General features: G+C 39.0%; 1 protein-coding gene across 3 annotated transcripts in view; it reads right to left on the bottom strand.

The window, feature by feature from the left end:
* LOC126473830 (ras-related protein Rab-34-like) overlaps positions 1-12,964 on the bottom strand; it is a 123,692-nt gene extending 110,728 nt beyond the window's left edge. For 2 of the 3 annotated variants that reach the window (XR_007586529.1, XM_050101151.1), the window contains exons 1-2: positions 12,818-12,964; positions 9,824-10,066 (exon numbers count right to left, since the gene is read on the bottom strand). Coding sequence is in view for 2 of the 3 variants with exons in the window: in XM_050101151.1 (XP_049957108.1) it covers positions 9,824-10,062 (239 nt within the window). In the remaining variant the exon portion in view is untranslated. Of the gene's footprint in view, positions 1-9,823; positions 10,067-12,808 lie in introns of all 3 variants that reach the window. The other variant, XM_050101152.1, reaches the window with a different exon arrangement.
* Positions 12,965-13,432: the final 468 nt, after the last annotated feature.

Below are 13,432 nucleotides of genomic sequence, written 5' to 3' on the forward strand. Positions count from 1 at the left end.
GGTAAACCAAAACCATAAGATACTGTTAGAACACTGATTAATTTTTATTGGCACTGTATCATGGCTTTGGAGATAATGCAGTCTTCTCCTGGGGATATGTTCGTTTTAGTTATTTTATGACCTCCTCTACCTCTGTGATTGCAGGCAGTTTTGTGTATGGATTTGGTACTTTTTTCATGAAGTGTAATTTTTCTTTAGGTTTGTTGCAGTTGATAAGTTTATCAAGGATTTTTTTTTAAAAAAAATTCCAGTTTTCTTTACTAATTATTTCTAGAAAATCATCTCTTCTTTTGAAGCAGATATTTGAAGGATGATAACCCTCTGTGTTCTCTCTGAATATTCTGTAGAAATTTCTCATGTTATTTCTCTTGAACTCTTCTTCGATTTCATTTAGTCTACTTTTGTCATGTGCCCTTTTCACTCTTCTAATATCTTTCGAGGATCGTTTCTGAACTTTTTAGAAATTCTGTCAAGTTTCTGTTGTTCTGTTACTCCTAAACTACTTCTATGCATGGGTTATATGTTCAATGGTCTGAGCCACGGGGGTTGGGAGATGGGGACAAAAAGAGGGAGACCAAGGGTTGAATCCCGTCAGCAACTTCAAATGGATATAGGTTGGGTAGATATGTGGAGATGAAGAGGTTTGCACAGGACACACTAGCTTGGAGAGCTGTATCCAATCAGTCTTCAGACTGAAGACCATCACAACGACAAGAAGCTAAGATTGCCCGTTATCTTTGCTAATTTGAAATTTACCAGCTCAGGGCTGAAGATGAAGATGTTTTGACTTTCAAGACATGATAATGATGGTCTACACAAGCAATGAAAATTGTTCACTCAAAAATGAACGAAATTGGCACTTGCTATCAGTAATAAATTATATTAATAATTTTTCTCTTCATTTGGGAATGCTACTAGTCAACACCTTAATTATAAAACCACTTCCAGCAAATTATAGAGTACAATTCACTAAATATTATTTATCTTTTGTTTTTATACCACTACCCTTCTTAAAAGCAACACATAAATCACAAAATGTGTGGGAAATCAAATTTCATATTTAAAGAACATGCCACTAATTTTTGGAAAGTGATTCTTCAAGTAACGAAGTGTGTGTGTGTGTGTTTGTGTGTTTTAGGGGTGCTCAACAACAAGGTTTTCAGTTCTCATATGAAATTAGAAGAATGTAGTTAAAACGGAGGAAACGTGAGAAAAGACATAAAGAGCAATCTGAGATGAAATAATCGCACTCACTCTTCCCCAATCTCACTCATGATCACCTGTACAATCACACTAGCTCACATCATGGACAACAATGTTAACATTGTTTAGATGTTCTTAAACTGTTAAGTAAATCTAAGAAAGATATGAGGAAAACTAAAATAGATTTACAGGAATATGTGGCTGACTGAACACTTGCAAAAAACATGGATAGCTAGCTCTCTGATAACATATTAAAAACATAGCTGCAATGTTTTAGGGAGCAAGTAGGCCAGTTCACAAAATCTTAAAGTCGCACCACCTCTGTTTAGTTGTCAATCAAAATAGAAGACAAATCTGTCGTTAAAAGAGCTGCTGAAACTAAAACAGTCTAGTAAAATGTGGTGCTTTGTGATCTGTAAACCACTAGCACCGCACATTGGCGAGTCCCCTCACCGAACAAGAAGCCACGAGGGCTGTGCCTATGTGAAGGCAAGCAAGGAGGATCTCATCCCACCTGGGTGGTTGGAAAGAGGTATGCCACGGCTGCATTCTGGACTTTACTAGACACAGCCACTCTTCCTCCGACCAACACTTGACTTTATACTCATAAGAACAGCAACAGCAGGTAGGAGGATGACACACTGAAGTAACTGAGGATCATATTGGACCTCCTTGGCTGCTACATCTGCCCTTTCATTCCCCTTAATACCCACGTGGCCTGGCACCCAACAGAAAGATACCTCCTTGCCCAGCCTTTGTAGATGAAGGAGGGCATCCTAGGTGTTCTTGACTATTTTATCTGCTGGGTACAAGTGTTGTAGAGAGTGAAGGGCACTCAGGTAGTCAGAACAGACGAGGAATTTAGCACTCTCAACACATCTCATCTGCTCCAGTGCTGCAAGTTGTGTATAATCCCACAATGAAGACAGTAAAATCTTGACGCAGTTGTATCTTGAGGACACGATCAGGGAAAACTACGAAGATTACCTATTATGTGTGACTTCTCTGCAGAATTTGGACCAAATACTGATGACATCTGTGACTCTCCTGTTGTAAACTTGTTTCTAGAGAAATTTATTTTGAAACTTGTATACCAGACTAATTTGTACGCCACCAAAAAAAGGAGGTAATACCAATTTTTCACCTGCAACAGAAGAGGAAATGAAGGTCTTCCTTGCACTTAACGCACTAATGGGAGTAAAAGTTCTTCCAAGCTACAAGGTCTTCAGACCCTGTGCTATGAGACAAATATATTTCATTGAAAATGTCTCAAAATGGTTTCATTTGGTACTTATCAAATCTCCACATCAATGATAACAGCTGCCAGCCACAACATGGAAGTGACAACTTCGTCCCCTACTAGATGTGCTAGCTAGGACTTTCTTCGATTCCTACAAACCTACTGAATGTCAGTCTGTAAACGAATCAATGCCAAAATTCAAAGGACATTCCAGCTTCTGCCAATATATGCCTCGAAAACCAATATAAAAATCAGAATTTCAGATTTATTCAGGAAAAACTGGTAAATGTCCAGAAAAACAATTGGGTCAAAGGGTAGTGGAGAAATTTACTCAGAAAGTGGTGAACAAATATCATGGATTTATTTTGACAGTTGTTTCACTTCTGTTAGCCTAATGAAAAATCGTCATGATCATGGTGTGTGTACTTATGGGGGAGTAAAAAGAGATCAAAAGGACTTGCCCAAAGATTTGGAGCCTGTAAAACATCTTCAGTGTTGTGAATATGACTACAGATGCACAGGAGAAGGCATGTCTGCACTGATATGGAAGGACAGGAAGGGAATTTTATATCTGTCTAATTTTCATGATCCAAGGCAGTCAACAACAGTGTCTCAAAAACAAAAAGATGTGTCAGTAATTGAGATCTCTTGCCCCACACTCGTGAAACAGTACATACATATGGGGTACATCCATAAAACAGACATGACAAAATCTGTATGAGAGATTGATAAGAAAAGTAAAAGACGGTGGCTTAGAATTTTTTACCATATGCTGGATGTCTGCATTGTAAATGCATTTTTGTTGTTCCAAGAAGGGAGTGATGGGGCAGCAATATTTTTGAAGGAGTTCCGGATTGCGGTGGTCCATGAACTTATTGGCACAACAAATGGTACACCATCAAGAACATGCCCGATTCGAATGCAAACAAATTTGAAAAGACGGTGCCTCAAGGATTGAGGGAAACCAAGTCTGAACACATGCCAATACAAGCAAGATCTTGTCATTGTGCACACTGCAGCCCAAAAGCTGAACCTCACATAACAAAATGGCATTGCGATGTGTGTAATGTGGGATTGTGCCTCGGGAAAGTCCAAAACTGCTTTAAAACATGCCACTCGAAATTATACGTGGTTGAAGACCATGTGTCCCCATGGTCTGGCAGTGAAACCACGTTTATTAAAGAACTAATTTTTTAATTTTTTTAAAATTATTGTATTCATCGCTTGTGACACTAATAAAAGCGACTTTTATGAAAATTATTAGAAGTTTACTTATTTTTGTCATATTGGGACTCAAAGGGTTAAAGTACAATGAAGTAATGTATTAAAAATATGCAGGAATGCAGCCTCTTCTGTGCTACACTAAATCTAAAATTACTCTGGGCCTTTGCAGCAACTAGGGTGGAAGGCGGTTAAAACCCTGGATTTGGGTTTGCGTTCACTCCACACAAAGTGACTCCAGCACGTACTGCACAAGAATTAAAAATGCCCTGTCGCTCGTGGACAACTGGAGCAAACACATTTGAGAGAGAGAGATGAGCAGCAGTATGGTACATTGGTGAATTTGGAGCACTGAGGAACTTACAAGCCTGACATACCATGAAGAGCTGCCACTCGATGGTCAGTGGTGCATCCCTAGTGTCGGCACGGAGACTAGGTATGAGGCAGGTCCTATAGGCGCCCATGACCAGCCTAATGCCCTCAAGATGGATGTTACCAATAATCTTCAGATATGAAGGCCTCACTGATCCATACACAGCACACTCATAGTATAGCTACAATCTCATGAAAGCCTTATACAAATGGGGCAGACACTCTCTGTCTGTTCCCCAAGACCTGTGATTAAGGCACTTTCAAGATGTTCAGTGCCTTCTGGATCCTGGCTTTCAGGTCCCTCAGATGTGGTAATCACAGCAATATTTTTTGCAAAATACATTACTCCCGAAGATTAAACTTCACGAGTGTAACTGCATAAACTTTATTTCTTCTTCTTCCGACAATTCAGTCATGTAGATCTGGGTTATCTTCAGGGCGAGCTGTCAGTCTGAAGCTACAGTACTTGTTCCATCATTTTAAACCACAGAAAAAACAAGTGCTGGAGATGTCGATTGGTAGCAAAAGTATGCATAAGCTGAACTAGTGGCATAGTGGTTGATCCATGCCGAGACATTGATGTGTCAATACTAGTTGCACTGAAGCTATATTTTTATGAGTTTGTTAAAGCAAGCAGTTTAAATTCGTTTGGAAAAGAATTAACAAAGACGGTGGTTTCAACCTAGATAAATCATGGAATCGTGGAAGTGAGAAAGACAGGCAGTTGCATTGGCAGAGGATGACAAATAAAGAAGCTGGGAGATGAGAATGGAATGGAGATGATAGGACAGAGCGGGTAGAAACTGTTGGGTGGAAGATGCGGGGACTGTATGTTACTGTAGGTTGGGGCCTTGATAATTACCGGAGCGGAAAATTTGTTGTAAAGAAGAGAAAGTTTATGGTGGGAGCACTTCTGAAATTTAATGGATTAATTCTTATGCTACCAAAACATCAAGATGCACATTACTCCAGTTTATATGATTTCATGCACATTTAAAGTGTGACAATGTCGATAAGCTTTGGTGCAGCCTCTCTTTGCTTTTCTTTTGAAGAAAATGAATAAGTAAAATATGTTCAGTTTTTGAAAACAAGGGTGTTTCAGAACAACATTTATATTTCATGTGTCAAAATAAATTAGAGGTTGAAGTCTATCGATAAAATCTTTATTTATTATTGAAATATACAGTTTAGGAATTTACTTAAAAATAATATCATTTAAATGCAATCCAGCATGCTTGTGGCACTCATTTAGACAATGAACAAAATTTTGCATGACAGTTCGGCATGTAGACACTGGGATGGCTGCCACTTCGCTACAGATATTTTCTTTCAACTGCTCCAGAGAAGTCGGACTGTTGACAAACACCTTAGATCTGAGATATCCCCATAAGAAAAAAATCCATGGGGCTGAAATCTGGACTTTGTGGGAGCCAATTTATGCACCCCTCCTGGAGATCAATTTGTAAGTGAAAATTTCATGAACTTTCAGTATAGACACATTGCACGTGTATGTTCTGTGGCTGCTTCTTGCTGAAACTTACTCTTTGGTTATAATCGGAAACATTTTGCAATCCAGGCACAAAAAGGTATTTAACATTGTCACAAAACTTTCCAAATTCACTGTAACTGCACAACTGCTGTCGTCCTCAGAAAAGTATGGCCAATTATTCCTCGAGCTGACATCACAGCCCATGCAGTAACAGTGAATGAAGGGGTTTCTCATGCTTCTTTCTGTTTAAGAATCGTTGCATTCCACTAGCGGCAATTTCGCTTACTGATATGACTTTTCAGGTGAAAATCAGCCTCATCAGTAAACAAGACGTTATCAAATGAAAGGCACTCAGTCACATCAGTAATGTCTAGTATCCTGAGGCTTTAATTCTTGCACTAATTGGATTTTTTAAGGGTGCAGCTTAAGGTCTTTTTGCAGACTTTGATGCAGTGATGATCTATACACATTTAAAGAACCTGCTTGCTTAGGATCATCATGAGCAAACAGATTTACACTTTAAATGGATTCACCCATTTCTGATGACCTTGGGTGCTCGGACTTCAGTGTGACCAGTGGTGAACTGGTCTCCTAAAATATTTTGATCCCTTTCTGGATACGGGGAACACTTGGAGCATCATTTACATTACGCAATCCACGACCACTGCAAAATTTTCTCCATGCTGCAGTCACCAAATCACTGTTTCTGTAAAATTCTCTCACAAAGAATATTTGGAATGCTCTTGAGAAGTGCTCCATGTCAACTGAATTCTTGTAGGCAAAGCAAGCAATGAACATCCCTACACTCTCCTCCCATTTGTTACTCATGCGCAGAGGGCTCTTCAAGCACAATTAAAGGACACTTACACAAAGCTTTCAGCCACAGAGAAACACCATTTATACCCACAAGTGAGAGCACTTCACGCACATATGAGCGCTAACTCCAGCAGCTCAGTCAGAATGTAACTATTATGTGGGATAGTAACAGCAGTCTGGAGGGGATGGGGAAGGGATAGTAGTATACAGGTGGGGACACAGAGGAATGCTGCCTGGCAGAGTGTGGAGGGACTACAATGCCAACAGGTGCAGTGTCATGAGGTTGTGGTGCAGGGAGGTGGGGAAAAATGAGTGAAAAGAGGAGCAGGGAAACATTGGCAGGTGCATTGGCAGATGGTGGAAAATAAAGAGGCTGGGAGATGAGAATGGAAAGGAGATGATAGGACAGAGGGGGTGGAAACTGTTGGGTGGAAGATGCGGGGACAGTACATTACTGTAGGATGAGGTCAGGATAATTACCAAGGCAGAAAATATGTTGTAAGGAAGAAACAAAGTTTATGGTGGGAGCACTCCCGAAATTTAATGGAGTAATTCTTATGTCACCATAACATCGAGATACACAGTACTCCTGCTTATGTGATTGGATGCTCTTTAAATGTGTGACAATATTGACTAACTTCTGTGCAGTTCAGAAAAGCAGGTGGTGGAGGGGAAGATCCAGACGGTTCCGGTAGTGAAGCAGCCACTGAAATAAAGCATGTTATGCTATGCTGCCATTTGTGCCACAGGCTGGTCTACCTTGGTCTTGGCCACAATTTGGCGGTAGCTTCTTCCTGGTGGAGAGCTGGTTGGTAGTCATACCAATATAAAAAGCTGTGCAATGGTTGCAGCAGAGCTGGCAAATGACATGGCTGCTTTCGTACGTGGCTCGGCTCCTGATGGGAAAGTATCTCTGGTAGGATGTCCATCACTTCAGGGCTTGATGCCAGGTAATCAAAGCCCTGGCAAAGGGTGTGGTTCAGCTATTCCAGTATGGCATGGTACTGGGTGATGAAGGGAGCACACCTTTGTGGCCAGTTCATGGCGGGTGTGTGTGTGTGTGGGGGGGGGGGGGGGGGGTTATGAGGGGAAATGACATGGAAGATCAGTTTGCAGAATAGATCTTGGGGTAGCACCTGTCCGTGAAGGCCTTGGCAAGACCCTCAGCATACTGAGGAAGGGAGTTCTTATCATTACATATACACCGTTCCCTGTTGGTCGGGCTGTATGGAAGAGCTTTTTGGTGTGAATGGGATAACAGCTGTAGAAATGAGGGCACTGTTGGTGCTTGGTGAGTTTAATGTGGACAGAGGTGTGGATGGAGCCACCAGAGAGGAGTGGGGCAATACCTAGGAAGGTGAGATGCTGGGTTGAGGAGGACTAAGTTGGATGGGAGAGAAGGAGTTGAGGTTGTGAAGGAATGAAGATAGAGTGTCTTGGCCCTGGGTCCAGATCATGAAGGCATCATCAAAGAACCTGAACCACACTAAGGGTTTGGCATTTTGGGAGGCTGGGAAGGTCTCGTCTAGATGATCATGATAGACAGTCATTGAAGAGTACTGTGATGAAAAATAAGAGGACGACAGCTGCAAAAGTCACTGCAGAACTGAATGTCACACTTGTGAACCCTGTCAACACCAAAACAACATGGAAGAAGTTCCATAAGCACAGAACGGCAGTGCAAGCTGGAATTCCAGTCATTCATCAGTGATGCAAATGCCAGTAATAGGAAAATGTGGAGCAAAAGACGTAAAACCTAAACTATACAGCTATGGAAGAAAGTCATTTGCTTGGATGAGTCTTCTTTCACAATGTTTCCAACTTATGGCCGAGTTTATGTGCCAAACTTGGTGAGGGTTCAGTGATGATTTGGGCAGCCATATTATGGTATTCTGTGAGCCCCATGGTTACTCTGCAAGCTCACATTACTGCCAAGGATTATGTGACCATTTTGGCTGATCAGGTCCATCCCATGGTACAGTGTCTGTTCCCCAGTGGTGACGCTGTGTCCCGAGATGACAGGGCCCCTATGCACACAGCTCTCATCATCCAGAACTCATTTTGTAAGCAAAAGGATGAATTGTGATGTTTCCCTTGGCCATCACAGTCGCCACAACACAGAATTATTGAGCCTTTTTGGTCTACGTTGGAAATAAGGGCGCATGGTGGCTATCCACCTTCATCACCATTATCTGAACTTGCCACAATTTTTCACGAAGAACGATATAAGATTCCCATAAACGCCATACAGGACCTGTATTTAACCACTCTGAGATGACTCGAAGTTGTTTCGAATGCCAATAGGTTTCCTACATTGCGTTAGGCATGGTAATGTGTTGTGCTTTCGGTGTTTTTATCCACCCCTGCTTTATGCTGGTATTTGGCTAACACTACACTTCATAGTTAATGAAAATGCTGTCACTGCTGCTCTCCACTAGCAACATGGCAAACATGAACAATCCCAAGCAACTGTAAGAAAGATTGGTATTACTGTAGAATGCACAAGATACAAAGTGATGTACTGCACATGACTAGTGCTGGCCTGATTGTTCCCTATTTTTAAATGTCCATTCAAATGAAGTAGGACATGGCATCAGCAATGGAAATGTTGAGTATGTTCAATGAAAAGGAAGACAATGACCATGATGGGTTGAAGTTGGCTTCAGCATTAAGGCCCAAAACTGCAAGAAAGGACAGTCAAAGAAAATTCCCCTCCACCAAAGATACAGCCAACTTCTGGGAAAGTTACATTGTCTTTTTTTATGGATTGTAGATGAAGTATCTGCACCGACTATGCAAGAAATTGCCAGACCATTACCAACTGATATTAACAGTACCTTATGACCAACCTGCAGCTTGAGATAAGCAGAAGAGGTAAGGAACAATCGTGAAAGATGAGCAAATCATGCATGAAAATGTACCTGCTCCTACAGTCCACGGAATTGTGGCTATTTGATTACACCCATGCTATGTTTAATCTTTCCACATCCACCCACTTATTTCTTCCTCTTTTGGAAACTTTAGGGACAGCTGTATTGGCAATACTTCATCAGTGATGCCAAGGTGAGCAAGGTGAGGAGTTCAACAATCGTGGCACACAACACTGGGAAAAACATATGAACTTATGGGGATCTCATACAGAGATGTACTACTGTACTAATTAACGTGTCAAAGTTGAGATTTCTATCTTTTTTCTACCAAATGGTACAAATTTCATGAGTGCTTCTCGTAAATATCAAGTTATTTACTACCTATATCAATTTGCTTTATTGAAATTTGCTAGAATAACTAATTGGCAAGTGAAATATTCTGTTAAAGTTAGCCATTTAGTTGCATCTTCCCTCTCCTTGTTTTCTAAGTATTAAACTTGGTCAGAAATATCAGAATTAAACCTGAAGCCATGCATTTTTTTTTTAAATCTTTTTTTTTTTTTTTTTTTTTTTAATTTTATGATAACTGAAATCTCAAAATATAATAATTACCTGTTGATCACACAAGTTTTACCAACTGCTACATCCCCAATGAAAATGGCTTTGGATATTTTCAACCCAGTAGTAATGGAGGCATTAGACTTGCAAGCTTCTCTTACTTCGAGGCTGAAGTCAGTCTGTGGATAAGGCGTAGCATCAGTATTGTACGGTGGTACAAACGAGTTTATTTGTCTGTCCTTGTATGCCTTATCACGTAACATTTTGAAAACAGCTGATCGAGATTCCAACATTTACCTGCAAAATAACCATTTCTTTAAAATATAATGAACAATCAACACATATACATCAACATAATATCTAGTATTCTACTGCTGCTAGCACAGCCTATATAGTTAGCCACATGCTACACGGATTATTTTGCATGATAAATCATAATGACATGAAATGAGTCACTATACGTTTACATTGCAGATTAATTTTTAAATATGAACACATGCTGAAAATTTATATATTTTTTTATTTTTTTAAACATACAGATGTGAGCTAGTAATTCCCACCTACCACCTTCTACACATTATAACAAAAATTCTTCAACAGAATAGGAGTTCTAAACGTGAAACTTTTTTGTTTTCAAATTTTACTTTGCTGTTTGTCAGGCATTTTATATCACTATTTAAGTGATCAGAATTTTTTGTTGCAGCACTGTGTACCCCTTTTTGTGCTGAAGACAATCTTAAAGTGGAGTAATGAATGTCATTTTTCCTTTTGATCTTGTTATTATGTATGTTATTGTTCTTTTTAAACAGCAGTGGATTATTCACAATAAATGAATACTACATCATCAAACTCTACAAATAAATTTCACTGGAATAAATATGGTGACCAATATTTCCTTACAATTTTTGCATATTTTAATAAATTTTTTTGTGTGTCTGTTTTTCCTCTTTTGCCCTGCTCTATCGTCTTCATAAATTAGCTGCTTCAACAACTTCTTTTTATACATTTTACTTTCCTTTAATTTAATGTCTTTGCATTATTATATGTTTTTAAGTAGTTTTAGCTGCAATCTGCTCACAACACCACACGATCTGTCATTTCCTTCTCCCCAACAAACCTCTTTAGTTTTATTTTTTCCTTGCTGTTTATAAACATGACTTTTCAAGAATTTAATTTTAATTCTCCCAATTTTTCTGTTCCCACAAGTTGTCTTATCTTGTTTTGTACAGTTTCTCTAGCCTACAACTGCTGTACCACAGAATCATTCCTTTCCTCATCACACTTGCGTCTTAAAAACTCAACAGTTCATCTGCCATTCACACCACCCAGGAAGAAACAATAAGCAAGACTTAACAGTAGCATGATAATAAAAGCAAACACACCTACAGTATGAAAACAAACCTATCAAACATAGCCAAGGCTACAGTTGTAGCGGAACATCAGTAATTTTTAGGAAACTATTTTAACTCTTACTAATCTCACTACTTACAGTATCATGCAAACATCAAAAACTAATAGTGACTTGTGAATATATCCCACTGCTCTTGCTCACCGTATAGCTGATTCTTACTTCACTCTTGTAATTCTATTCCTCACTATACCCATTTTCACCATCAATCTTCACCTCTTTCAGTTTTTGCCAACTCACTACAGGTAAGACCACAACACACTCCCAAATCATAGTCATGTGGGGGGGGGGGGGGGGGAGGGAAAAGGAGGGGGAGAGTGAGGGATGTGTGTGGGGGAGGGGGTGCGCAAGCATGTGCATATGTGTGCGCATGCTATGATAAAATATATTACCATCAGCAATTGAGTTCTTTTTCCATGTAATTATATACAGTTTAAATCCTGATCTATACAGCAAGTAGTTGGTCTTCTTCATATTAGAATTACACTGTCACTATATGAGACAACGAACTGGTTAGCTTTGACACAGAGATAGTTCTCTCTGGGTTAACATGGAAACTAAAATAATACTATATATTTTGTATTTTCACTGCCTGTCATCTTACAAGATAATCTGCTGTGGCAAAACAATAAAAATCAGTATAGCTTTCGACTGTAACTGGGTGTCATGCTTCATCAAGAAATTTACTATTTCTTAATTCTTATAGCTTTACAATTATTCTTTTCAGGAGTTTGTTTGCCAACTGTTAGTCAGCTAGTAATAAAATTAAAATTGGATCAACTTTGGCATGTATAATTTTTACAATGGAATTCATGGAATATGGTGGTTAATGTGAAGAAAGTAGTAGGCTAGTTGCTATGTATTTGTGTCTAGTTGCCATTTTCTAACAGACCAATGCCAACAGTCCTCAAAACATAAGTACCATCCTACTTGTATTTAACGTGTGAGGCTCAGGCATATTTAATTTGGATCTTGCTCTCCCTCTTTTTTATCTGACAGTAATTGTGATTATTTAGGCCTAAGCATACCACACAGAGATGGAAGCTCTGAGGAATTGACGACTCCTTCATATATAAAATACGAATTATTCTCTGATAGACAGAACCTTCATTCAATGTATCTATCTACATTAACATGCATTTCTAAATAAAGATGAAAATCACACCATGTGCTGCTCAATTATTTGCTTAATTTATTATTTGCGTAAGTAATTGTTAAACACATTAGAGAGATAATTATGGTATGTGCGAACGTTATGCTGATCGAAGTACTGTAAAAGTACCGGTACCGAACATTTTACCAAATTTAAAACAAAAGTTTTATTAAATGAGTAAATATTTTCACCTATTGCGCCGCCATAAACAAATAGGCATAATTCTGTATTATGTCATTATTTCACTACTCGGCTTACGAATACATTTCATTACTGAATGCCCAGACAGGTGATGGGATGGTCCTGAAATTTCTGTTCGTGCCATGTTCTATATATTTACATTATTGTTGATATCAGGACATATTGACAATCATATTTCAACGCATTCCAAATTCTGAAACTGACTGTTAGAGCAAAACACAGCGAGTTTTTTCAGTGTTAAAATATCAACAGGTGATATGAAAAAACTATACCGTACCATACTTACTTTTACTGCAAAGAAAGCCTTATGAAAACTGCCGTCAGCTGATATAGATTATATGCATCTTCTGACCGTAAGCTTTCTGGTACAATGGCTATTTATTATCAAGTTAATTACTTTTGAGTATGCGCCGAACACCATACAAGACCACCGCTGATCCCCTAAGCAAGACGCTGAAACCATGGCAACACGACGTAAATAACCGTTGCCAACATAAATACGCTAAACAACAAATGCAGTTTCTATTCTGGACACTGTTCCGTTATTTAAGTTTATTGTTATATCAGTGCAGAAAGTTTTTACAATAAAAAGAAAACTCTACTTTTATGAACAATTAGTAATCTGTATATTGACTCATTACGAGCAGGCAATGCCCTGTGGTCATGTCGTTATAAAATTTTAAGTTGCCTACTCTGAAACCAGAACAAAGCGGTTTGCTTGAAATGATGTCGGGAGAAACATTGTCTTTAATTGTAGTAGGCCATCATAAAATGGAACCGAATGTATTATACAGAATGTGTGTCATTACTCTCAGAATCGTTGTTGCCTCGTGAATCCAACTAAAATTAACGAATGTTAATATTTCTCGAGAGATTCGTAGCACAGCGGACTTCAACAGAT

Source organism: Schistocerca serialis, chromosome 4 (genome assembly GCF_023864345.2).
Source record: "Schistocerca serialis cubense isolate TAMUIC-IGC-003099 chromosome 4, iqSchSeri2.2, whole genome shotgun sequence".
In the NCBI taxonomy this organism is placed as follows: Eukaryota; Metazoa; Arthropoda; class Insecta; order Orthoptera; family Acrididae; genus Schistocerca; species Schistocerca serialis.